This window comes from Ammospiza caudacuta, chromosome 1 (assembly GCF_027887145.1).
Source record: "Ammospiza caudacuta isolate bAmmCau1 chromosome 1, bAmmCau1.pri, whole genome shotgun sequence".
Lineage (NCBI taxonomy): Eukaryota > Metazoa > Chordata > Aves > Passeriformes > Passerellidae > Ammospiza > Ammospiza caudacuta.
The window spans coordinates 17,723,111-17,749,997 of record NC_080593.1 but is presented as its reverse complement, the minus strand read 5'-3'; the positions used below and the strand labels follow the sequence as shown (position 1 = coordinate 17,749,997).

At 41.0% G+C, this 26,887-nt stretch overlaps 1 protein-coding gene across 1 annotated transcript in view; it reads left to right on the top strand.

Moving 5' to 3' along the window:
• Nucleotides 1-26,887, top strand: part of GPR158 (G protein-coupled receptor 158) — a 185,569-nt gene that overhangs the window by 129,591 nt on the left and 29,091 nt on the right. Inside the window, exon 6 of the mRNA XM_058809567.1 lies at nucleotides 2,981-3,090. Within this exon, the coding sequence (XP_058665550.1) occupies nucleotides 2,981-3,090 (110 nt within the window). The remainder of the gene's footprint in view (nucleotides 1-2,980; nucleotides 3,091-26,887) is intronic.

The window sequence follows — 26,887 nt, the reverse complement described above, 5'->3', positions numbered from 1 at the left end:
TTTGGATTTTGGGTTTTTTGGTTGGTTGGTTTTTTGTTTTATTTTGGGTTTTGGTTTATTTTGTTGGGGTTTTTCTGGATTTTTTTTTTTTTTTTTTTTTGTGCTAGGGAGAGTGAAGGTTGGAGTGCATCAGTCATACTTTGGACCAGGTTCTTTGCAAGAATTGTATTCCACTTGCATTGGAAAATTGAGCAAGGCTTCCAAGGCACTGTTTCTGTAGCCCATTGGCTCCAATCCATTAAAGATTTTTCCTTTTAAAAATTGTGCCTCTAAAATTCATGGTGCTTATAAGAGATGTAATTCTGACAAGAGCTTGGAGAGGGAAGTCATCTGAACATCCTGGTGAGCCCTGATGGGAATGGGAATGACATATGCTTAGAATAGCCTTCTGCAATGCCTAAGAAGAAAGCAAAATATAAATATAGTAATTCTGACTCTTCAAAGCCTGGGTCCATGACAGAACATGTGCAGGAATAGGAAGGGACACTGGCCCTTGTGAAGGCACTCTTACAATTCTCCATCATATGAACACAGGAAGATCCAAAAGAGACTCAAGCTTGGCTGAAGTCTTATTTCTGCAGTATCCTTCACCACAGGGTGAAGGAGCAGTTAAAATTTGTATATTTCAAATGGGAAAATGAGAACAATTTTCTCCAACAGAGCCTTGCCTCTGCAGCTTTCATGGTGAGCTGTGACGCTAGCTCACACCAGGCTGCATTTGAAGTGGTGGTTTCTTGGTTGATATCCAGCCAAAAGCCTCAGCTGCTCATACAAATGATTCAATGCAAATCAATGAGATTTTCTAGACACATGCAGTTAATGTTTCAACAAGCAGCAGCAGATGAAATTGCTGTGTCAGATTGCATGGCAAAGAGAGCTGTTGCCCTTGTTCAGAAAATTCTATGCCTGGAGAGTTTTCAGACCTTCCCATTTCAATTATCTGAAAAATTCTGCTTTCAAATCAACTTTGAAATGTTCAGAGTCTCTGTATGCCAGTCTTTTTTTGACATTGATTTCCCTGTTTTGAAGAATCAAAGATGAAACATGGTGTTTTCTACCCCCCAGCAAACCTCAGGAGACAAGTTACTGCTACAGACCTTGCTCAGGCTCTGCAACTGTCCTAATCTATAAAACTGTATATTAGGATAAGAGGTCATTGCTGCCATTCAGGTCTTTCTGAGAAACTTTTTGCTGGATGCTCTGTTTGTCCAAGCATGGTCATGCATATGTGGATACATTTTGGTTTTCCAGCTGATTTCCCAAGGGAAAAGGCTGCTGCTTTTCCTCCATGGATGATTTCTCAGAATCCCAGAAAATGTCTACATTGAAGCATGTCAAATCAGGGTAGAGTTTTTCACCCAAAGGATGGTTGGGCAGTGGAACAGGCTCCCCAGGGCAGTGGTTACAGCACTAGCCTGAGTTCAAGAAGCATTTGGACAATATCTCAGGCACATGGTGTGTTTCTTGGGGTGTCCTATGCATCAAGGAGTTGGACTTGATGATCTTTGTGGGTCCCTTATAACTCAGTATATTCTGTGATTCTCTGTCAGTCCAATAACAGTGAAAAAAGCAGATTAAATTTGCAGCTCAGTTTTATTCAACAAATCATATTTTTAAAAGGAATAGTTTGATTCTGCTGCATAAAAAGGCATTCCAGTGAAGCACAGCAGCTTCCATCTCTCTCAGCCCACATCTGCCATTTGTGCCCCCACTCTTCTAAAGAAGTCTATGTCACCCAAAGGATGTAGTCCTGGGCTTTTGGCCAATATCCTGAACTTGAATTCCCACGCAGAAGAGCATTTACTTAGGAAAATAATATGTGGCAGCCAGTAGGCATAATACTATCTCTGCTGCCAGAATGTACTGACTGTAAATGAAGCTGTGACAGATGGCCTGAAATGTTTCAGTGCTTTCTTTCTCTAGACCAGGATTACCTAAATAATTTTTACTATGGTGCATTGGGTTGTTTTACCAGGTTCTGGTCTGACACATTGAATGCATGGGATCCAAGTTTGCTGGACTAAGCAGGGTCTACATGTGGGGTAGGGGCAGTTTTCCAACAAATCCCTGGGACAGCAGGCTCCTGGTGGGACCAGATGAGTGAGAAGAAATATGGGATCAACCCTCAGGACATCAGGGACAATGTCTGCTGGAATGAGAAGAAATGGACTCCTGATTCAGACTGTGACTGAGTTTACTGAGCAACTCAGTTTTAGAGAAGTGCTTTACTTGATAGTGAAGCTTCTTTCTGCACTATACCTACAGAAGTAGCTTTGTTTTACTGCTTATGGAGTGTTGTTCTTGTGCATGGTCCTTGGTAGACAGGGCAAAAGGCTGGTAGGACATTTTTTTATTGTGGTCAGAGAAATGCATAGGTGAGCAAAAGGGTTATTTTCCTTAAGAAAGTGGTGATGCATAGGGAGATTTGATATAGCTTAGGTGAAATATATGAGGAAGAAAGAGTTAAGTATGTCATTAAATATTTTATATTTTGGATAGAAAGAGGTCAGTGCAATCATTTTTAGTTTGGCAGGGATAAATGAGCAGCTATCATTTTGCTAGGTTTATTAGGAGTGACTTTGAAGTGTAACCTAGTAAATACAGCCTATCAAACCAGAATTAAGCCAGCTGCATATTACTTGAATTGCTCAAGGAAAAAGTCCTTTTCTGTTCTATCCTCCTCTCTGGGTACATGTTTTCACTCAGTTAGGAAAAGTCAGTGAAATTGCATTTAAAAGTGTTGTCACTTCACAGTCTGTCACAGGGCTTTTGCCAGCTCCCTTCAAAAAGGAGTTGGTGCCCAGAACTGTGCCAGCTGGTTGATCTGATCGTCCCGATGCTTTACTAGAAAATCTAAATATACAGCAGTACGAGCTGAAATGTGTCTGCTGTCCTGTTTTGCAACTATTCTGCATTTGAATGAAGAACTACTTTCTCATGAAAGCAGTACTGAAGCTCTCTCTATCTTTCTGTTCTATAGGTTGTCATTTTGTATTTTGAGCCAAGTATATTTCGCTGTGTTCTCCTAAGATGGGTTCGTCTTCTGGGCTTTGCTACTGTTTATGGAACTGTGACACTCAAGCTGCACAGGTATTTCACATATTAATTTCCATCTCTGTGGGAGTATGTGCAATCTGTGTGGGTACTTAGATGGAAGAGCTGCAAATATTATCATAAACAAGTGCCATTTCTGATTTTAAACCCACCGAGTATTTCTCCTCAATTTTCCTGCTCAAACTATATGCTACTAATCTGAGTTGAGAGCTATGGATGCTGACAGGATTTGACGAAAAATATATATACGTTAACTGTTAAATTGTGCAAGAACCCCTTTTCACAGGAGGTGAATGTGTTTTCCTTGAATATAAAAAATACAGAAGTATTCATAGAGTGTTTAAAAGTTTCCCTGTGAAGTGTTCACAGAGAGATGCCTTTGGAGTGTTTAGACACAGCAATGGTGGGTAAAGCAACAGACTATGGTGTGTGTACTTACTGTGTTTTCTTCAGGCAGTCATAGCAGACAAGCTGCACACTCACAAACATCTGCACCTGTCAGCAAAAATATGAGGCAGATTCTGGGTTCCACGGGGTTGGCAGTGCATTCACATGTGACTCAAAGATTTAAGATTTAGAGGCCCAACTTAAATTCCCACTTCTACAGTCCCCTTAAAAATTGAAGCCTTTTCTGTGTATGCTGGATAAAATCCCTCTTTAAACTTTAATGAAAAAATTACTGATACATTCTGTAAGTATCTTTATTCAAGCAAAGAGATAAGCAGTATATTGATACTTGAACATATTGGGTGAAGTATGGTCACTTTTCTTTTTATCTTAGTTTTATTACTGTGTTGGCATGTTAGATAGAGGAGGTTTGATATTATGCTCATAAGCTGAATGAGAACTAAAAATATCTTGTGTTTCATGATGCATTATTGACTTGTCACATTTTAGGTGGAAACCCCTGTTTTCCCATTAAAACTGAGCTCCTTCTTGCAGCTCCCTTTGATTTATGTCCCTGGTTACAAGTGCTAGCTTAGGCTAGTAAACTGCAATTGTAAAATGCTGTGTCTGGCCACATCTTTGCATTGAAAATGACCAAGAAATTCCCACACCCCCATAGTATTTTCTGGGATGAACAATTTCTGATGCAAAAAGTTAAACAAGTAGAGCAGTAGCGAAGAGGGAGCTGGTGACTTTGCTTGGATGCTTTGTTATCTATAGCTCAGACAGATAAAAAGCCTGAGGCTGTGTGTGGCTCATGTTGTCATTGCAGTTCTGCTCTCCTAACAGGTTCTTTCTATGATTGTACATGATGGGAGGAAGCAGCTATCCTGACAGGACAGTTGATCTTCCATCCATATTAAGTGAGGATGGGCTGCAAAATTGGGCAGAAAGTCTTCTGCTTTGCCCATTCAGCTGTCTGGTGTTACTTGGCACCTCTGCTGACAGGGTCAGCAAACAAGACAAAATTGAATAAGAAGCCAAGAATGTACTACATGCTCATCCCTGGTCATCACAAAGCAAGGAAGGATAACAGCAGACTGGACTTTATCAATGGGACAGTGGCCTGAAGGCTGAGGGAAGTGATAATTCTCCTTTCTCAGACCATATCTGCAATGATATGTCCAGATGTCAGCAAACTCAGATGAGTTCATTGAAAGGCCATCAAAGTGGTCGGGGCTTGGAGCAGTGATCCTGCAAAGAGAGGTGGAGATAGCAGGGCTTGCTCAGCATGAAGAAAATGTAGCATTGGAGGGACCTAACATGAGTTATCCAGCACCTACGGGGAGGTGAAGCTGGGTTCTTTACAGCAGCAGTGTGTAGCAGGAGAGCAAAAGGCACTGACAAATGGAAATGGGAGATTTCAACTTTATACAACATGAATGAATATCAGGGTCGATGTTATATGAGGAAAGTTATATGGTTGATTAAGCAGTGCAGCTGGCTGCTCATGGGGTTATGAATTTCCATACTTGGACGTTTTCAAGACCCAACAGGATAAAGCCCTGAGCAACCTGGTCTGGATTCACTGTTAACCCTGCTGTGAGCACTGGCTGCCCTTCTGAATAATTCTGTATTTCTTTGTGTGACACAAAGAGGGGAAAAACCTATTTAGTATGTTAATCTACAATCACTTTGTCTATGAGTCATCTTTTGTTTTCCACCCAGATATCCTGACCATTCCTTGCCTATATTAGTGATATTGTGGTCTTTTTTGGTTTTGAATATCTCAGTCCCGGAGTGTGCCTTGCAAAAGACTGAGTCAAGTTAGATATATATTTTATTACACACATTCACAGCAGTTATGCTGTTAGGAACAATGTGATGTTAATAGAGAATTTTGGCAGATCTAATTCAATCCACAGCTCTTACAAGGCTGAGGAATGGCTTATTGCAGGCAGCACTGATACTCCTGTGTGACAAGCACAGGTTCCCTCCTGCAGCTAGGCTGTGTCCTGCCTGGGGGAAGAACCAATTGCCAGAAAGGAACTTGTGATTTTTCTGAGTTAAATGGGAAAACCAATATTGTGTAAAGGTAGCTGTTAATGAGAAAGTCTAATGCTGTAGCTCTCAACAAATGAGATGCTTTGAGAAGCATTGGAGTGTGAAGGTTAACCAAGGCCAGGCAGGAGTCACTGGACAAACCTGGGGTTTTTGTAGCTTTTTAAATTTTCCTGTAGCTCCTCACTTCCTAAGGAGGTTCTTAGAGGTTTTATTAGGGTCAAGCATCAAGGGGAAATCAGAAAAGAAGTCAAAAGCAGATGCTTAAGGAATAGTAAAAGAACAGAGAAGTGATGTACGGATTCATTCTTTGAACACCTGTCACAGCCAATTTCTACAGCGCCTCATCCTTAATTGCCTCTTTCTTATTCACTGTGCATTTTTAAAATAACGAGCTGATGTTTGTGGGGGTGGAAGGATAGGGGCATGGAAATGAGCTTAAATTAAGAAATCTAGCTGAAGAGCTATGAACTTAAAATACAATACTTTCTGTAACAATGAATTTTTCAAAATAATTCTCTCAAGAAATAATAATGTTTCAAATTTAACCTTTTGGGTTTAAAGGAGCTGATGTTGCACCTTTCCATATATTTCTGTAACTGAAGACTCTCTGTGTCCTCTTTCAAGCCCTGTGTTTTATGAACAGGTTATCTCATTATTTTTAGTATTTTGTGAACTTCTGTCACTTTCGTGTCAGGATTAATACAGAATCCTTAATTCTGGACTAAAGCATAAGAATGAAACAAAGACGTATAGACAAATACATATAGACATATGAATGCACTTGTGTGTGTATATATAGGTTAGCTTTCAGATATCTTAGGAAAAGGAAACCCAGGAATGGGGTCTCTAGTTTATGGGAATCTCCATTTCTGATATTAGTAAGAGAAAGAAAGGAGAGTGGGAAAATGAGGAGAATGAGAAGGTGTGGGGAAGGTGATGTTTCAGGTATGAGAAACATGACAATGACATAATCCCCACTTTTTTGTAGCAGTGATGGTGGGAGGGAGTGCTAGTGGGAGAACACGATGTTAACACTATGATGCAATTCTGCATTTCATCTAAATGCTGTGCTAAGATTATACTGCTGTGCTTTGCCATCTGGTACAGTTGGAGCAAGTAGTGGACCTTCCTACAAGTTTTGGAGGTGGTAAAGAAAGGAGTAGAAAAGCTGTGTGGGTTGTGTGCAGGTGTTTAGAGGCATGTTTTGGTGGGGGATATGGATTTGTGGCTCATTTGGCAGTGTTAGATTTATTGTTATGATCTTAAGGGTCTTTTCCAGTGTAAACAATTCAATGATTCTGTGGTTGTCTGGATTCTGATTCCATATCTTACTAAAGAGGAGACTCGTGCCAGCAGAGAACCCAAAGATGTCAGTTTGCTTCTTGAAGCATCAGTGGTGAGGACAAGGCATCCTGTTCCAGCCAGGACCCCGGGGTTATTGGATATCACCTCACACCACGTGCAGGGGGGACCAAGGGTGGAGGGTGGGTGGCACATGGGGACCACTCACCAGTGAATTGTTTGCCTAATTTGTAACTCTGCTGTTAGTATTGCTTGTTGTTGCTGTTTCTTTTCCTATTTCATTGCTGTTTTGCTAAATCGTTCTTATCCTGTCATCTTTACCCTTTTGTACTTCAATTTCTTCTCTTCATCCTGCCACGGGGGGAGGTGGAGGGAAGTGAGCAAGCAGCATGTGGTCTGGGGTCTTGCACTGAATTTGGGAATGCCATTCCTAACCACAACACGTGGAAATATGACCTCCCCTAGGTCAGCTGGGGCTGGGAAAGAGGATACAAATGACCTTGGCTAAAAGTGTCTGGTGGGAATGTGGTGCAGAAAGGGGCAGAAGGTTCCAACCTTGGCAGTCGGAACCTGTATGGCTGGATTATTGCATGGCCAATATTTCACAGGCCAGTAGGTGACACTTCCATAGTGCCAATACACCACTACCCAGTGGTTCCATGAAATGGGACTCTAGGGATGTAGCAGTGCAGAGAGAAGTTTTGTCTGGGAGAAGTGGTTATTGTGTAACTCAGCTTAAATTGGCAAGCAAAGTGAGATGAGCATGGTCTGTAGTGTTAAACCACCCTGATTTTTTGAAATGAGTCAGGCCCTCCTTGCTCGGTTGGTTAAACACTCAAAAAAGGTGGAGGGTTTACTTCCTATTGAATTATCCTGTTTTCCTGTGGAAGGTGAGAGTGAAAAGCCTTTAGACAGATGCATTCACTGTTGTATTTTGCCACTGGATGTGGTCCATAGTAATTTCTGTAGTTGTTATCTCACATGAAACAAAAGGAGGAAAAGTCGTTTTCAAGGCAGATGTTACTGTTGCAGAAATGGAGTGTACAGAGTGCTGGTCTGATACTGCTGTGTTGAATTGCCATTGCTTGGGTTTTTACTGCTTCAACTTGACTCACAGGATCTCAGTGTATTTGCAATACAGGAAAAGAAGTGGTTTGGTCAAGCTGTAGAGGTTTTTACACTGTAGGGGCTTTCTATAACTATTCCAGCCATTTGTCTGTCTCTTCCCTAGAAGTGGCATGTTTTGGCACCTGATGTTGTATGAAATGAGTCCTGTGAAGCTTTGTGAAAAACAGTTTTGAGGCAGAAAACAGACCTTATGCATGCTTCCACAGAACAGAGGCTGAAAGCCACAGCACCAGCAGGTCCTTCTTTGCCTGGTCTGCCCTGGGTGGTCGGTGGACACACTGTGCTGGTGGCTCCCACACTGTGCCTCAGGCCTGGCTGCTGGAGTAAATAGCAGAGAAACGAGGATTTTAGGGACTGGGTACAGAGTGAAAAGCTGGGGGATGCAGGTTAGGGAGGGAAGAAGCTGGGCTTGCTGAAAAAGTGTCTGCTCGTACAGTAGGAGTCCATAAGGAATGAAGTTTCACTAATTAGACCAGTCATGGAAAAATCTGTTTTCTTGTTAGCATGCCTTAACCTAATTAATTAATTTCATGAGTATAATTCATGCCTCATGCCTGCTGCAAACCTTTGCTACTTTGTTTACTTGTTTTTATGGTATACAACAAAACAGAGCTTTAGACAGTAAACTCCATATAGCATTCTTGCATGGTGCACATTCAAGATGAAATTCTTATTGTTGCAGTTCTTCTAGATGAAATGAGTCATATTGTTGTGCTGTGGTTTTTTTTCTCAATAAAACCTACATTATTAAAATCCTATTTCCCTCTTTTCTATCCCTGCCATTCTCATGCAATAACTAGCCTTCACTAGACAGTATAATGGTTCAGTTTCATATTTATGAATAAAATATCTATTTTCTTATGTATAAACTAGGAAAATGTAGAGCACAGCTGTTAAAAAACAGTGTAGAATTAATTTTGATAGAGCACCATGTATAAGTGGGACTAATAAACATTATCTTAAAGCAAGAAAATCATCAGCATAGAATGTGTTTAAGATTAATAGGGCACTGGGATCCTGGAAAATATTCTCATACATATTCCTATTAATATTTAATTTGTATAAATTACTGTAGATACAGCTGTACAGTTCCATGGGCTGGTGTTTTAATCACCTTAATGTAGCAAACATTCTGCTATATCATAGCAGACTGAGTTTGGCTAGGAAAGTTCAAAGAGAAGATAAAGAAATTATCTGGTGTTTTAATATTCAATTACATTATCATGGTTAGAAAAAAAACAGCAGTGTGTTAGAAGGCACTTTGTAATGATCCACAGGTATCACAAGACCTCTCAGATGTCTTTTGATGGCATGCAAGAGCACGCTGGCAGATACTGTGAGAAAAGACTGGTTTTGCACATTAGGTTAACATGATAGCAGAAGGGCTTCAGAGCTGGAACTGGAATCTGTCCTTTCCAAGGATATCCAAGTCCAGGACCTCCTCAGGTGGCAAAACTCTGTGCTGTGAGGCAATACCTTCCAGGTAGATGTGCATTTGTGCATGTGTTTGCAATGCCAGTAATAACAGGTCTGCAGACTGGGTTTTCTCATAACATGGGAAGGATGGAATTGTCAGTGGAACAAGGTATTTCTCCTGGGTGGGATTATTGCATAAAAGAAAATCCAGGCATTACACTACAACACTTGAGTTACAGCTATTTGTGGAGGAGAGGGATGAGGGTGTGAAGGATGTGACTCACAGACAGGCTGATCACAGTGGAAGCAGAGATTTGCAGATCACATCCACTGATTGTAGGTGAAGAACTATGACTGGAGAGGAGGCTTCTGGTGGGCTACTGTGAAGGATCAGGAGTAAACCTGATACTATTTAGCATTTTCAGTTGCAATGAACTACCAAGAACAAAATCATTATTCACAAAATTTGTGGATAATGAAGCTTGGTGAAGTAGTAAATTCTGTTTCAGAAAGTCTAGTAATGAAAAGTGTTTTTTACTAGAATCATAGAATATCTTGAGTTGGAAGGGATCCACAAGATTCATCTAAGTCCAACTCCTGCCCCACCCAGGAATCCCACCTGAGCCTGAAGAATTGTCCAAACCCTTTTTGGGCATAGACGGGCTTGGTGCCATCACCACTGGCCTGGAGATACTGTTCCAGTGCCCAACCACCCTCTGGGTAAAGAAAGTTTTCCTAATATCCAGCCTAAACCTCCCTGACTCAAACTCAGGCTATTCTCTTGGATCCTGCCTCTGGTCACCGCAGAGAAATATATATATTTTATATATATATATATAAAATATATATAAAATATATACATAAACAGAGATCAGTGTCTGCCCCTCCTCTTCCCTCACAGGGAAGTTGTAATGCTGTCTCCTCTCAGTCTCAGACCCAGGAGCCAGCTGCTCACCCCTCACATGATGTGTTTATCCAGCTGTGAGCTGGACATCTTGTGCAGAAGGGCTCTGTGAGAGACAGCATTGAAAGCTTTACTGAAGTCCAGAAAGATTATATCTACTGTCTTTCCTTGATCAACTAGATGAGTTACCTTTTCATAAAAGGAAGTTAGGTTTGACAAGCAGGATTTTCCCCTCATGAAGCTGTGTTGGCTCTGACCCATGACAGTGTTGTCCTTCTGGTGTCTTTCAATAACTTGCAGAATAATCTTCTCCTGATTTCTACCAGTCACTGAAGAGATACTAAAAGGCCTGCAGTTTCCTTATTGGGACTTTGCGATGACATTAGCCATTTTCCAATCAACTGGGACCTCCCCAGATTCCTAAGACTGTTCAAAAAGCATTACAAGAGGCCTTGCAATGAATGATCCAGCTCTTTGAGCGTCCTTGGATGAATCCCATCAGGCCCCATAGACTTAGAGGGATCCAGCTGAAACAGCAGATCCTGTAGAAGTTCAGAGCCAACTGGGAGTTTTTCATTCTCACAGCCATGGTTCTGCAGCTCAAGGCACTGGGACCCTCTTACCCATCATCAGTGTTGCAGACAGAGGCAGTGAAAGCATTAAACGTCTCTGCCATGTCCATGGTGTGATTGTCTGAGTCCTAGAGATGCATCTGAGTGCAGCCAAAAGGCAAATTATGACTAGGATCTATTTAAAGACAAAAAATTATGAGAATAGGAGGTTAATCAACAGGGAATTGGTTTTACAACAGGAGACAACATCTTTGAAAGTCATATAAATGCAGTATGTTCCATTCTTGAGATTCATTTTTAAAGGAGGTACACAATAGGTAGTTGTGGTTCAGAAAGTTTTGGAGAGGTAGGAAAATTCTTGATACTGTGGAACCTAATCTGGTTTTTAGATCCACAAGAAGATTGAGAGATGACTTCTTCTGTGGTGTGTAAATGAGCAGGGAGAGGAAAAGTAGTCACAAAGGACTCTTTAATCTATTGGACTGAGGTTTAATGGACGCCAGAGCCAGAGAAACTCAAATGAGCAATCTGGCATACATTTTCCTTAGAAGGGTGTTTAGCTATCAAAAAATCCAAATAGATTAGACGTGCAAGGAGAATTTTTTGTGCTGCTTTCAGTTCTAGACTGATTCCTCTCTTGGAAGATTCTGTAGTTAAGTACTACTACAAATGGCAGGAATTTCAATAGAAAAATATAATGGTCTATGTTATACAACTGATCAAATTGTATAATTTAGTAGTTAGTCCAATACTTGGCCTTTATTTTACAAACATGCAATTAAAAAAACCATTCTTTCTAGTATAGATCTACTAGGATATGAAGCATATTTATAGACTGAAATGACAGATAGTGGTACTGTTTGTTGGAGTGCATCAGCTGCTTTGATATTCATTATTCCTCATCACTTATTCTAATGTAGATTTTAAGTACTGGGGAAAGCACTCCCTTAACCAATATTCTCACATATTAGTTGCTCTTTTCTGGATTACTATGGAGGCAAAAAATTGCCATTATGTTCTTGAAGAATTGAGTATCTGATCAGTGGCAACCAACCACTGGTGACATAAAATGCTGTGTTGCTCTGCTGTAACATACACAGGGGTAAAGCTCATTTTGCTCATTTAGCATTGTACTGCACATTGGTGACTTATCCTCATAGATGCTTTTCTGGAAGAGGCACTAGATACTCTAAGAATTTCACATGCAATATATCAGATCCATGATCTGAGCTGGAAAGATCAAGATAATATTGACTTGATTGCTTGAAGCTTGGGAATGCATACACAGTAGGTCCTGTAGAAAACTTCAGTATTAATTCAGTTGTAAGTATTAAGCTATTCCTTTTAGAGCTATTCTGTAACATTTCACTTAATATTCACTACCAAAAAAAATGTATTAAAAATTAAAACAGTTTTTCTGCTCTAGAGTATTACAGCACAGGACAGGTTTTGGATGTTCCTGAGTCCTGCTTCCTCCCTGTGCACACTGTGAGCCTCTGTTCATACTTGCATTTACTACATATGGTTCAAGCTGGAGCCTCTTTTTTCTGGCAAGTCTAAAATTCTAGCTGTAATAATCAGTGTAAAATTTTGAGCGCCTCTTTCCAATGTGTGAATTAAGTTAGCTGGGAGTTCTAATGCCGAGCTCCATTACTCAGGGGTCTCTGAGTCTCTTCCCAGCCATCAGCAGTGCTCTGTTGGTTCAGGGCAACACAGCTCTCCTGGTGGAGCCATGTTCTGCTCTTGGCTCTGCTACAGCAATGTCTGCTCTTCTTCTGAGAGCTTCCTGAGCAGAAAATCCTTCTCCCCCTTGCTGGGCTTTTGGGGAGATGCTGGCTGTTGCTCCCAGGTGTGCCTTGGGGAGGTTACAGTTCTGTGTGCGTGCAGGGCTGCTCTCAGCAGGCTGTGCCTCAAGCACTGGCTTGCACAGAGTTGTTGGGAAGTGGAAGCCACTCCCGTGACCACAAACCTTACTAAGCTTTTTGTTTCTCCTTGCCTGCCTTTTTATACAACCATTAAACCTCTCTGACTGGTACCAGTCCTCACCAGTGCACCTGTTCTTATTTTCACAATTCTGTTCTAAAATATGTCAGGTATTGGCAACCAGGGTTTCACTGGTTTTGCCTTGTTGCTGTATGTGGATCAGGGCCTTTGTCATAGATGTTTTTCAGCATTTCTTTGATATTATTTTCTACTGTTCACTTGTGAATAATGCAAATAGGCATTACGTGTCTGAAATCATACTTCAGTTCTAACTACATAAATTCATGGCCTCTAAACAAAGAGGAATGTCAGAAGGTATTTCGGCAATTTCACCAGGGCTAGTAACAAGGAAGTTGATATGTATAAGCATGTATGGTACCATTGTCTCACTAAAACAGGACTAAAAATCTAAGAACTGTTTAGTTCCAGATGTTACAATCAAACTTGTTAGCACATTTTTGCAGATCTTCTGTTCTTCTCCTTGACTTGCTTTTCTAGTTTTTGCATGTGACAAGCTTTTAGAACTTCTTTCATGCTACTGTTTTGTGAAGTTATGTTTTAAAACTTGATATATTAAATTATTTTTCTTAAATCATGTATTTTCTAGCTCCCCTATGGTTTCCTTCAGTCTGTAAATGATCATCATATATTCCTGAGATATTCCTCTAGCACCTCAGAAATGACTCTCTTATTTTGAACAAAACTCTATATAGTGCTGAGAGGCTTGAAACTGATAAAAGAGCTGGAATTACACTGTCCCAGCCATCCCTTAGTAAAAGCCTTAATTGCTTTATGCAGGATCTTGCCTCAGCAATAAGTCTGCCTTCTATCTTAGACTGGACAGACTTTTTTTTTTCCTTTTAAATCGGATTAACATAATCCAGCTCTGGACTTTGCTCCTCTGTACTTTTTCAGATTCTTTGGAGAATGTGGCTGCAATGACCAAATCTCAGTTCTGAGCTTCTATTCACTTTGTAAATGATGCTTTGCTAGTTGAGAAAATGTCCTGTGTGTTGCTCTGGGATCCTTGTAGGGCGTGATTGTCAAACTTGTGTTCAAGTAGCAATTGATGGCTTCTGGTGAGTGTCAGCTGCCATTGGCCTGTGAGGAGCAAAAGCCCATTTTTGTTGTTTGGTAAACCAAGACACTGTTGTACCCAGGAAAAAGAGTCATTAACTGGTTTGCCATGTATGAATGTATGAAAATGGAGGAGTTTGCCAGAACATACACTAAGTAATGTCCAGTTTTTTCTCTGGGTCAGTCTCTTGTAATGAAATTTTGCCAGTGCATATCCTCAGAAATACTGGCTGATGCTCAGTTTGTTTGCTTCCTATGATGTTGCCTCAGGTCTGGAAGCCCAATCAACAAACTCCTACTATTTTTTGCATTTTTTATTGAGATTTGCACTCACGTGTGCTGCACAGCTGTACCATCAGAACCACAGATGTGAGCAAGGCACAAAATCCGTGCTGACCATTCTGTGTGTTTTCATGCTCTTTTTAATTTGGGTGGCAAACATGATGGTCATGCCCACTGATTATTTATACTTGTCTTTGAACTTTGTTTCTGTGCTTGCTGTTGCTCTCATGTGGCATTTTAGTATTTGTTTATCTTCGCTCACAACTCTTAGGTCTCATCAGAGATTCTCAGGATCTTGGACAATTATTATAACTGCCCTGGAGTTCTTCCTGAATGGTTTCTGTGCTAATAAATGGCTTTTATGTTTCTGGCTGAAAATTTTGTTTTGCCAAAGATAAACTGTCTTGCCCAAAGAAGAATGTATGTGCCATGCATAGAAGCATGGGGGAGGTCTACGCAAGCAAACGCTATCACTTGATTTTTTTTCCACAAGATACAACATTGTGTGGGTACCTAAAAGCCATAGAAACCTGCAGCTGTGTGCCAAACACAGAATCATAGAATAATTTAGGTTGAAAAATACCTTTAAGATCGTTGAGACCAAGCATAAACTTAACACTGACAGGATCACCACTAAACTGTGTTCCTGCATGCCGCACTCACGCATCTTTTAAATACCTCTGGGGTGGGTGACTCAACCACCTCCCTGGGCAGCCTGTTCCAATGCCTGACAATCCTTTCCAGGAAGAAATTTTTCCTAATATTCAACCTAAACCTCCTTTGGCACAACTTGAGGCCAAACTGAAGAAAAAACCTAACTCTTAACAAATAGCTCAGGTGTGCATCTCACTAACATAGGAATGTTGCTTCCAGTCCTGATACTCGTGTGCTTTTAGCTAATCCAGCAATTCTGTGCCATACCCATAATGTCTCTTGAAGATGAGAGTATTGCACAGTTGCCTTAGCATTGGCCTAGTCCATGTCCTCCAGGTTTTCCCTTTTTAAGGCACCCAAATATTTCTTTCAAATTCATATTTGTATTTAGCCTTACAGAGGCCAGGTTGCATACTTAGCTGTCTTTATTTCCCTTCTGAAGAATCAGAACTACCTACTTCCTTGCTTGTTTGTCAGAGCACCAAGTGGTTCTCTCCATTTAAGCTGTTGCCCTGTGGCCAGCAGCATAAATCACCATAAAACTACAGGTCATTTGCACTCTTATGAATGTGCTGTGTTCTGCCAGGATGTTCCTCAGTTCTTTGTTCCTTGCCTCTCCAAAGCTGAGCAAGACCAAGAATGAGGCATGCTATTATCCTCTTAATTCATACATATTTTTGTTGGTAAAAGCTATAAACTGAATAATGTCCAATTATCTATTTATCTATATGTATATTTAACTTGCCAGCTAACAGGATGTTTGATCACTAATTAACTCTGAAACTACACTTATTTTACATTAGCTGTGCATTTACTTTGAACACTAGGCAATCTTTCAGCTGCCATTTTGACTCGTGAGCCCTAAATCACCTTAAGCTTAATCTTATGATACTTTGTTGGTTCATTCATCACTCCTGTGAGCCAGCAGCATTCCTGGTTTAGTCCTGTGCAGAGTGTAAGAGCAGGCAGGCTTGTGTCACTCCTCAGCCTTCCTTCAAACAGGCATAGCTCTGGGTAAGGCATCTTTTTCTTGAAACACTGTCACTGGTGTTTGAAGAATATAGATGTCTTGTCTAGCACCATCAGATGCAGTACATTTTTATAGATTTCTTCACATGCCTTTTTTCCCCACAGGTCTTCTGATCCCAAGTTCTGTTTGGATAGTTTAATTGCTGGACAAATTCTAGTGGCTGTTTGAAGGGCTGATTCTGGGATCCCAGTAATTCCTTCCTGAGCTTGTTTCAATTGGATGTCAGCCACAAACCAGGTCTGTTGCTCAGTTTCTCCACCTCAAAGGACAATGACCTTTCTCATAGGTACATTACAACCTCTCTTGTTCCCTCCTTTGTTTGAAATACCACTGCTGCGAAGGAAGCCCTGCACTTTGAAATGTCAGTGCAGCAGCTCCTGAGCTTGCTGCCACTGTCTGTGCCTGCTGCCCATGCCTCAGTGCTCCTGCTTGCCCAGGCACAGCTTGCCTGGTGTAACTCCAGCACTGGGAAGCACTAAAGCTGCTGCTTGAGCTGGGAAGGGTAGATTGACCACAGAGAACTGAGAGTTGTCTGCATTTCATTTGTTTTCCTTCTGCAGTGCTCAGAAGTCATGCAGAGCCAAAGTCTGCTTTCCCAGTGGGCACAGTCAGTGTTGTGTGGCAGGAGGAGCACAGCACCAGCTGCAGCAGCTCTGCCACACCTCCCTAAAGATGCAGATCCCCTCAGGTGCCAAACAGCTTCTTGACCAGAGTCACAGGGCAGCCAGCATGTCCTGGCTGTGACATCTGCAGTCACAGGCCTCCTGAGCAGAACCAAGCAAAAAACCCAGCCCAAAGCCCTTGAGAATTCAGATGTGAGGCTTTTTAGGAAGAAAAAAGGTGACATTTATAAATCAAGTCAGTGAACTGTGTAGTTGTTTTCTGCACCTTTTTACTAGAAGCGTAGTGACAGTGACGTAGTAAAGTCACTGACAGAGGTCATTCTGCAAACCCAAACAATACTATTTATCCCAAATCCCAGAAGGGTGGGCTCATCAGTTTCTGGAATAAACACAAGACTGACAAGAACAGCAAAACTGAGTTCCCTGAAAGATATTGGAAATCAAAACCAGCAAGACAGGCTGTGTAGCTGTCTCCTCAGAGTGCAGTGAGCACTGAAGCTTTAGCTGTGCCCCAGCCTCGCAGCCTGGATCAGCCCCCACAGGCTGGGTGGGTGAGGAGCTGGCAGCACACCCTGCCCTGGGCAGCCTCAGGTCTGTCATCATGCAGCATTAGCATGAAGAGTCAGGGGCATCAATGTCCTTTGCAAGACTTATCAGATAGAATACAGAAACCAAATTATGTATCAAGACTATTTTCAGTGAAAACAAAGTGTGTGTTCTGTTCCTTTTTGTCTCCATGCTCAGTTAGACCAGGCTTATTTGTTTCATTTTCATCTTCATGCTACATGAAACACCACATTTAAGCTGTTTGTTATATTCAAGAGTCCAAGTCTGTTTCTTGTGTTGCGTGGATGTCACCAAGTCTGAATTGGAGTCAATGTCTGACTATTTATTCAAAGGGAGTCTTAATAATTCCCCCCCTTTTCCTCCTGTTTTCTTCCTTGGGTTATTTGTTCTGAAGCAAGGTCATTGCCACTGCATTTCTTAGCACCATTTGATGTCTATCTAATTGCAATATTTATTTTTAAACAACTAGTCTCTAAAAAGCAGCTTGGCTATCAACACTTCTAATGTGTATGTGACCACAAAGGGAAGATGAGACTCTGCCCTTATTATCTTTGCAGATATTAAGGGGTTTCAAGTTTATTGCATTTTACTCCCATTCTGTTCAGTCCATGTTGTTGGCAATAGGGTCCCATTACTCTAAATTGCCTGTGGGTAGATTGCCTGTGTCTGTATTTTTTTACATCTTTTACATTTGATTTCAGTGAGAATACAGGAGTGTTTTATCTATCTCATAGCAATCAACTGTTGCTCTTTTGTCCTGAAAATTGTGGCATTTAGATTAGCTCTCATTATTCTTGTTTTTCTTGACAACTAAACCTTTGACTGCAATTTAAATTTTAAGTTCTTTCATTATTTTATGGTGAAAACAGAAAACAACAGTTTGTGGAATTCAGCATGTCAGATGATGCTGTTTCTTCCTCTGTGAGGCAAAACACGGAAGATGAGAGTTAGTATTTCTTGCAGTTGGCTTTTGTAACTTGAGTATTTTATTGCAGAGTGACAAATAAAGAGAATGTTTCATTTATTTATTGAAGTTGTATGTTGCAGGGATGTATATAACCATGCAGAGGAGTCTGAGTAATTTCATCTCCCTCTTCATTAAAATGGGTGACAGTACTGTATAGTAATAAATTTGAAAATAAAAATGAAAATGTGTACTTTAGTGGGCCCCTGAGAACATAATTTGTGATGCTTGGTAGAATATTCAGTCAAAGCTCAGAAGAAGATCATAGAACAAGTTATACAAAAGTGCTTCTACTGCTGAGTTTTTAGTACTAATACAGTTCTAAAGCATATTAAATTTTAAGATTTAAGGCCTGATTAAAAAGCTTGTTACAGAAAGCATACCAAGAAATTATAGTTTCTTCCATCTATATGCCTGTGTATCAACTGCACAAAGCTTACAGAGTCACAGAAAAGCTGAGGTTGGGATGGAACTTCTGGAGATCACAAAGCCCAACTCACCTGCTCAGAGCAGGCTCAGCCAGACCAGAGTGCTCTGAGACGTGTACAGTCGGATTCTGAATTCCTCCAAGATTTTTCTTATGTTTACATGGATTTTCCAGTTTGTGCCCATTGTCTCTTATGTGACATGGGGCACCACTCAGAAGTGTCTGGCTCAATCATCTTTACTCGCTCCCCTCAGGTGTTTATATACATATTTTCTCCCTGAGCCTTCCCCAGGCTGAACAGTCCCAGCCTCAGCTTCTCCCCTTTGCAAGGTGATCAAGTCCTTCAGTCACCTTTGTGGCCCTCCACAGGGCTTTTCTCCATGATGCCCACGTCTCTCTGGTACAGGGGAGCCTGGAGCTGGGCACAGCTCTGGTCCCACCGAGGTGAGCAAAGCACAGGATCACCCCCTCAGCCTGCTGAACGTGCTCTGCCTGGCATGGTCCAGAAGGCTGGTGGCTTCTTTGCCACAAGGCTGCACTGCTGGCTCATGGTCAGTTTGATGTTCACCAGGATGCCCAAGTCACCCTCTGCAAAGCTGCTTTCCAGCCAGTCAGCCCCAAAATGTGCTGCTTCATGGGATTGCTCTTGCCCAGCAAGTAATTATCAAGACATGTGACTTCAATTATTTTCACAAAATTTAAATTCAGACAGACATTCAGAAACCAGTTTCCAAGAAACCGTAGCTTCCTCAGAAGTACTCATGATAAACCTAATTCGCATTTTTTTCTGATTGCCACACATTGCTGAGAGTAAGCATAGTTGATTGAGCATTTACCTGGCAATAGATCATGGAAGCTTATCAAAGAATTTATTTCAATCAGGTATTGCTGACACTGTACAATGATTCCAGGCTACTCTTCTTTAAATTTCTTATAACTGTATGTTTTATTTTATATGCCAAAACAGGTTTCTTTTGTACTGCTGTGTACTCTGCTGCTTGCACAAGTCAAGATGAAGCTAATCCAAGCACAGGAATCTATAGGGATGCATTTTATCAGGTGTCAGTTTTATACAACTGTGGCTTTTTGACTGCTGGTTTTTCTAGTTATTTGTCTTGTTACTATGGTATTATAAACTGAAGAAGTGCATTCTTCTCTTTCTTCTGCTTTTGACTTTGTTCTGACCAGAATTTGTTTTCTACTTTAGCTGAAAAACTGTTTTGCACATACTGATGTTCACTGTCTTACACAGGCACTTGTTCTTCCATCAGGAGAGGTGTTTGGCACACTAAAGTACCTTTAAAATCCTATTTTTGTCTGCTTACTTTTACTGTAGATTTCTTTTTCTAAATTTCTTTGTGAAGGAAACAAGTAAGTTGGGCAATTTGTCAGGGAATTGATGTGGCTCTCAGCTTGGTTATGAACTAATGTCTGTTGTCCTCTGTGTCATCTGTATTTAGAAGAAAAGACAGGAGTTTGGAGTAGTGAAGGCTTGGAACCTTTGTTGTTGTTGCTTTTGAGAGTGGAGAATGTAAAATAAGATGACTACCAAAGCAGGGGAGGTCGTGGTAGTACAGCAGTCTCTAACAGCCATATCTGCACCTCTATATTGAGAGATTAGAGGCATATTTTTATATGATATTTTTCCTTCATGTCAGGTATCTCCTGAGAGCTTGGAACTTGCAGTGGAAGACATGAAGCTTCTGTGGAAATGTTTGCTATTTAACTTCATGCTAGACTTTCTGTTCTACAGAGGGTCACTGCTCCTCCATGCCAGCAGCTGGCCTCTTGCTTTCCCCTGTGTAGGAGATGCTTGACACAGTCTGTTAACTCACAGCCCAACTGCACAAGGTCCTCAGGAACCTGCTGTCATTGCTCTGGCTTGGATCAGGGCTGTGTCCCTGATCCCCAAGAGAATTTCTCAATTTCTCTCTTCCAACCTTGGCTATCCTGTGAATTGGTGAACCAGAGATGTAGTAACTCCCCAGATGCTTGATGAGCTTTAATTCCCTTGCCAGCATTTTCATTCCATCCCACGTAAGCTACTCCAGGTGCACATTTACAGAGGAATATTTTAATAATAACAATATTTCATAACATGGAAATTTTACTCAATGAAGTTAAAATTGTTTATGGTTTCAATTTCTATTGGTGTTGACACTGCTGTATCTTGTGACAGGTGGAGATGTTCCTGATTTTATCTGTTATAAAAGTGGTTTGAATCTTATCTTCTGCAGGCAAGCTGAAGAATAAACTTTCCTTTCAAATATCCATGAAGGCCTTAGCCATGATACCTGCAAGCACAACCACGAGATAAAGTTAATATTTATTCCACAAGTGGAAGGAGAACACAATGCTGATAAAGAGCTTCTTTTGCAGTAGAGTTGATACAAAACACTGCTGCCTTTCAATCACATTATAAATTGGCAAACATTTGTTTTATTAAAATGGGCACAAAACTAGCAAAAAATATTATAACTAAATAATGCAGTTACATGTCTTTCTGTACCACATTTCATTAACTCCTGTCAGCTTAGCATCATATAATAAAGGTGTTGGGAACCCAGCACCTCTTCTGAGCTCTGTTAAGTACAGCAGTCCGCACTGTGGATCTGAGGGAAGGATTGTATCCAGTGGGTGTGATTATTACTCTTTCTCACACCTAAAGGAAGTAAAACAGTCCAGACAAGCTCTTTCTGCTACATCTGAGCTGTTTAATTATCTGGCATGGCAATGTATCTAAGTGAGAGCACAACCCATCAAAGACTGGACCTTTCAGTGTATCCTCCTCTGTCCTCATGGTTCAAAAGAAATGCATATTTATGATTATCAATGAAGTGATAAGATTAGGGGGATAATGTGTTAAAAAGTGAAAATTTTGATGGCTTCATTTGCATATGTAAAGATGTACATTCTTCTGGTCATTCAAAATGGAAGCAATTTAGCCAGTTCACAGTAACTTCCAGCACTGAAACACTCTGACGGAAGTGAAAGGACAAAAATACACTCCAAAAGATATAAGGGCATAAAAATGGTGGCTTTTTGCAGTGTATAAAGACAGGCTCCTGTCTCTTCAACTGCTGATGTTTGCTTCCTGCATCTTTAATAATGAATTGCCATTTTAAAGCAGTGTGTAAGAACCACATTGCACAGCAGAAAAGGAAGTAAGTGCTTGCAAGTAAATCTGTGAGGAGACAGTTTAGTGTGAAAAGATTTTGTGTGTAGTGCTTTAGTCAGTGCTTCACAGATACAGGTCTTTTCCTATTCTCCTGCTTTTTACTGGATTTTTTTCAATGCAGTATACTTAAACCAGTTTATTTTGAAAAATACTTCTCTTGAACATCCTCTGGAAATGCAGCTGGACCCACAGTCAGTGACACCTTTGCACTGTGTGCAGCTGCTCCTGCAGGATCCTCCTCTGGAAAGACAAAAGAGAAAACTCAGAAAATCTGATTGATGAGTTAATCAGGTGATTTATTTTAATAATGGAAAACCTCAAAGCAATGAGATACATCAGACCAGAAATAGCAGTGCTTGTGCCTAATTCTTGATTCGTGTTCCATGCTCTTGCCAGGTGGTCTTGATTTGATCCAGTTACATGAATTTTACATCAAATTCTCCACAATCTTCTCTGTTTCTTGGAAATTTTGTTTCCAGATTCCTGCATCTGCTCCAGGGCTCCTGCTGTTACCTGCTGCTGTCTCCCAGATCTGAGCTTGCTCAGCAGTCTGTAGATAGGCAGAGAAACAGCACTTCCATCAGAAAAGTCTACGGACCCCATTGTTTCTTAAAAAGTTGTATCTTTAATGTCTTACAAATATAGATAATGTTGTCATACGGATTTTGAAGAACCACAAGAAAATCTCCTCATCATGAGAAACTTTATAAAGGAAACACAATTTGACTTCCAAGGAGAAATCAATTTTCCTGCTTTTCATCTCCTTCAAGTGGAATATTTGAAAAAAACCACTAGGTCACTGAAGCTTCTGTGATGACAAATCCAAACCCAGACTCTGTGTTTAGGTCTTGTAAATCAAGGTGTTTGTTCCTTCAGAGCAGGGTTGGGAAGCTCTCCTTGCTGGGGATGTGGCGAGCACACAAACACCTGCACTGGTCTGTGTGTTAGTGGGGTCCCAGGGATGCCAGCCTTGGTGGAAGGAAGGGCCACATCTGCCCTGCAAGCTGCAGGCCTCAGATGCTCTAGAAAATTCAGTAGCATAGTTGTATGATATTATTGGAACACTATTAAATAGTTTTTCATTTTGTTAAAACAGCTAATAAGACAAAAGGAATCACATAGAAGCACATTTCATTTTATTCTGCTTTAGTGTAGAAATTTGCCATGTAATTAGAACTAAAAATAAGTAAAGGAGGAGATATTTTTAATGAAAGCTTTTCATCTTGTTCAAATCCACAATGTAGCACACCCAAACTAACTGTTACAGTGTTACATTAACAACTAGTGAAGTAGGATACAAAGGGTAAAACAACATGGTATCTATCTGTGAACATGAAAACAAATAATTTATCTGTGAAATTATGATTGTTTTCCTTCAGCTGCCCACTACTGTTTAGTGCCATTCTCATAAAACAAAGTTTAGTGATCTGTAAATATGCTATGGATATATTGTTCAGTCCTCAATAAATGACTGCTAGCAGAGTGAATTATAATTCAGTCAAGTCCACTACATTTTTATTCACTACTTTTTTATCCAGTGAAAAGCCTTAGATTCTTCTTACATGGTACCTGAATAAATTATTATTGTAATACATTTATAGAAGTGGTGAAAAACACAGTACAGCTGCAGTGAATTGCTACATTAAAGCAGCAACTTTTTACATCATGCAAATGCACCAGAATATTTACCATCTTTAGATTAAAAGGAGTGGGGTATTTTGGTTTTCTCGCCACATTAAAAATGCTGGAAAAGTACTGTCTTTTTTTAAGTGGGGCTTATCATTCTCTGATCAGAAGTTCAATGCTAGTCAGTGCACCTAAGGAGGAGAAGAAAGGAAAGAAAATCACAGAACATTCTGAGCTGGAAGGGACCTACAAGGATCATCCAGTCCAGCTCTCAAGTGAATGGCCCATGAAGGGAACAAACCCCGTCCTTGGTGTTATTGGCACCATGATCTGCCTACATCAATATAAATAGCCACTCTCAAATTTAGTTTGGTTTGGGTTTGAGTTTTATCCATTTCAAGACTTTCCCTGTTTGTAGTATGACTATGTTAAGAATAAAAGTACAAGCTTTGGCATGAGGTTTTGCCCAGCTACCTTACTGATGTTGCTAGAAAATGCCTCTGAAAATTGGAAAGGTTGTTGAAATTGTCTGTGAATGTTTACAGTGGTAGAGGAGCAGTGTTAGAGCAGCACTAACTAGGAGGGGATTTTTTCGTTCCAGCTGGTTTTACTCATCGGCCTTTGTTAAATGAAACATTGTGAGCCAGTTTCACAAGGGGAGCTGCCTTTTGTACACAGAGCTGCACAACAGTCTGTGAAGAAAATTTTAGAATGAAAGCCTTGGAAATGTTCTTAACTGTTGTAGGAGAAGATTACCAGGAGGCAGTTCTTGCATCTGTTTTCACAGTGTAAGCTTCCTGATAAATATTGACCTTGAGATCTTTTTTACTGCCTGTTCTGGAAGTCTTTGATAAGGGTAAAGAACTCAATGGCTTTCAATTTGCAAACAAGATACTAATCACCTGATGAATTTAAAAAAGCAAATAATTAACTTAGCCAGACCTTATATAGGCTGAATTTTTGGACCTAACTACTAGTGGCAGGAGTCTTGAGAATCTCTGAAGTAAAGTTTTTGTCACAAAATCACTACAAATTTGAATGAAGGAAAGACTTCAACAAGATTGGTTTGCTTATGGAGAAAATTGTCTGAGGAGCTGACCTCATTTTTCCCTGAGTGAGGGATGTGGTTATTTAAACATATCTGTCAGCAGGAAAGTATTGCAATGGCTGTTAACCATTCAATGGCAGACTTGGAAAGAGATGGCTTTGTGCCTATCCCAAGGACCTGGGATTTTCAGAACTTTAGGCATCCCCTTCTGTGGTTGTGAGCTCTGTGTGATGCAACCTTAAGCCCAGGTAGGTGACAAAGAGGAGACATTAAAGCGTTCAGGGCCAGCTTGGATGGGGCTTTGAGCAACCTGGTCTAGTGGAAGGTGTCCCTGCCCATGTCACCAGGGTGGAATGAGATAATCTCTAAGGTCCCTTCCAAACCTAACCATTCTGTGATATGTCACTGCTGGTTGTCTGGGGAGAGATTGATGGGCTTTTTATTTGTGGGTTTATGGTGTGCTCTGTAGCAGCTCTGCCTCAGCAGAGTTTGACAGCGGAGTGTCAGACATTTCACTGGCACTCTGTAGTTCTGCTAATCTCAGCAGGATTCGTGGGGGTATTAGTGCAGTAAGTGGTTTATTAGAAGAGATAATTAGCACAAAGCAGATGAGGATTTAATAAATAAGGAGACTTGGTCTGCATCACTGAAACCTAGTTACGTGACATGGAAAGTCCCCTTGTTGAGCCTTCTTACCTCTCAGCTCCCCAGTGCTTAATGCATCCATCAGCACACATTCAGGATGGGCAAATCCTGCTGAGGAGTGCCCATTTCTGATGAGACCTACCTGGATGATATGGTGATGTGAACTTCAAAAAGCAACTCACACACAGAGGCAGAAGCTTCCATATCTCCTGCAGTGGGAGCTGGAACAGATGCAGGCAGCAGGGCAGTGAGCTGGGAGCAAGGAGGCACTGGGGAAAAGCAAAGCTCAGCTGGTCTGTCTAAAGGCTCCAGCTGCAGTTCTTGGAACTGGCTGCAGGCAGAGAAAGCTTTTTGTTCTATAATCCACCAGGAAATTGAGCTTTTCCCAGGTGGGAATTCAGACTTGCAGGTGAAAGGAGAAAATGAAACGTATGCCTAGCATGGAAAATGTCAGAATCCTTGGCTATATTTAAAGGAATAACATTGTTTGCTCACTACAGATTGGCTTACCTATAGATTGGCAGACAAAAGCTACTTCAAATAAATAAATTTTCATCAAAACAAGTAATATTTTTAGACCTTTTCCATGTTATTAAATATGCAAGAAAATGTTAGTCCAGTGCTGCTCACATGGGAGTGAGTGAGTGAGTGAATGTTTCTCATTGCAGTGGAAAATCTATTGTTGTTCTCTTGCCTCCCAATACCCAGAGCCTTTCCTTGAACTGCATGTGATTTCCCTCCCAACTTTCTCAGTCTGCTCAAACTCCTGGAAATTATGTCAGTGTTTATCCAGAAAGGGAACTTTCATTCAAGCACTGTAGGATTACCTTCATATGTGTAGCATTAAAATTATCTAGGAAACTTCTGTGCAGAGTAAGTTAGCATTAAGTCATGACACGTCTCTTTGCTTACTAGAGGTAGATTTTACCAGGCACTGAGGTAAAATGCATTTTCAAAGCTTGTTATTCTAGCTATACATTATAAATTTGCATTGCATTTATTTCCCACAATAGGAAATCACTGTAAAGCTCAAGGGAAGATGTCAAGGAAACTCTGCTTTCAGAATCACATTTTTGAAAGTAACTACAATTTGTTGCAGAAAATGTTTCTGCAGCAGAAACATTGCAGAAAATGTTTCAGAAGCAGCATTGCTTCTCCCATTACTCAATACACAAAATTATCTGATTGGGAATTTTTACTGTACCATTAAGATATCCTCACATAGTAATATTGCTGTTTATTAAACTCAGACCCCCAGGTAAGGATTTGAAATCAGGTACACTTCCAGGACAAAGGGAACAATCCTGCAGCATGATCTCCCTCCCTGTACTTCCAGGACTATTGGCACCTGTAGTTTACCTTGTGGCTGTGGAGCAAGCCTATGGTAGCATTGGTGGGCTCAGTGTGCAGAGCAGCCTTCACAGAATCAAGGGTGGGTCAGGCTGGAAGAGACCACAGTGGGCATCTGGCTCAGCCTCCCTGTTCCAGCAGGGTCATCCCAGAGCACATGGCACAGGATTGCATCCTGTGGTTCTTGGATAGCTCCAGTGAGGGAGACTCCACAGCCTCTCTGGGCCACCTGATCTGTAGTGTGATCACCTGAACAGTGAAAAGTTTCTTATTGTATTCAGGTGGAACTTCCTGTGCATCAGTTTCTGTTCATTGCCTCTTGTCCTGTTGGTTGGCACTACTGAGGAGAGTCTGGATCCATCCTCTGACACTTTCCCTTCAGATACTGATAGACCCCAATGAGGCCCCTTCCTCTCAAGGCTGAGCAGGCCCAGCTCCTTCAGCCTTTCCTCATAAAATAGATGCTCCAGTCCCTCAGTCATCTTTGCCACCCTCAGCTGGACCCACTCCCAGAGCTCAGTGTGTCTCTGTACTGAGGAGCCCAGAACTGGACATGGCACCCCAGATGTGGCCTCACCAGGGCTGAGCAGAGGGGCAGGGTCACCT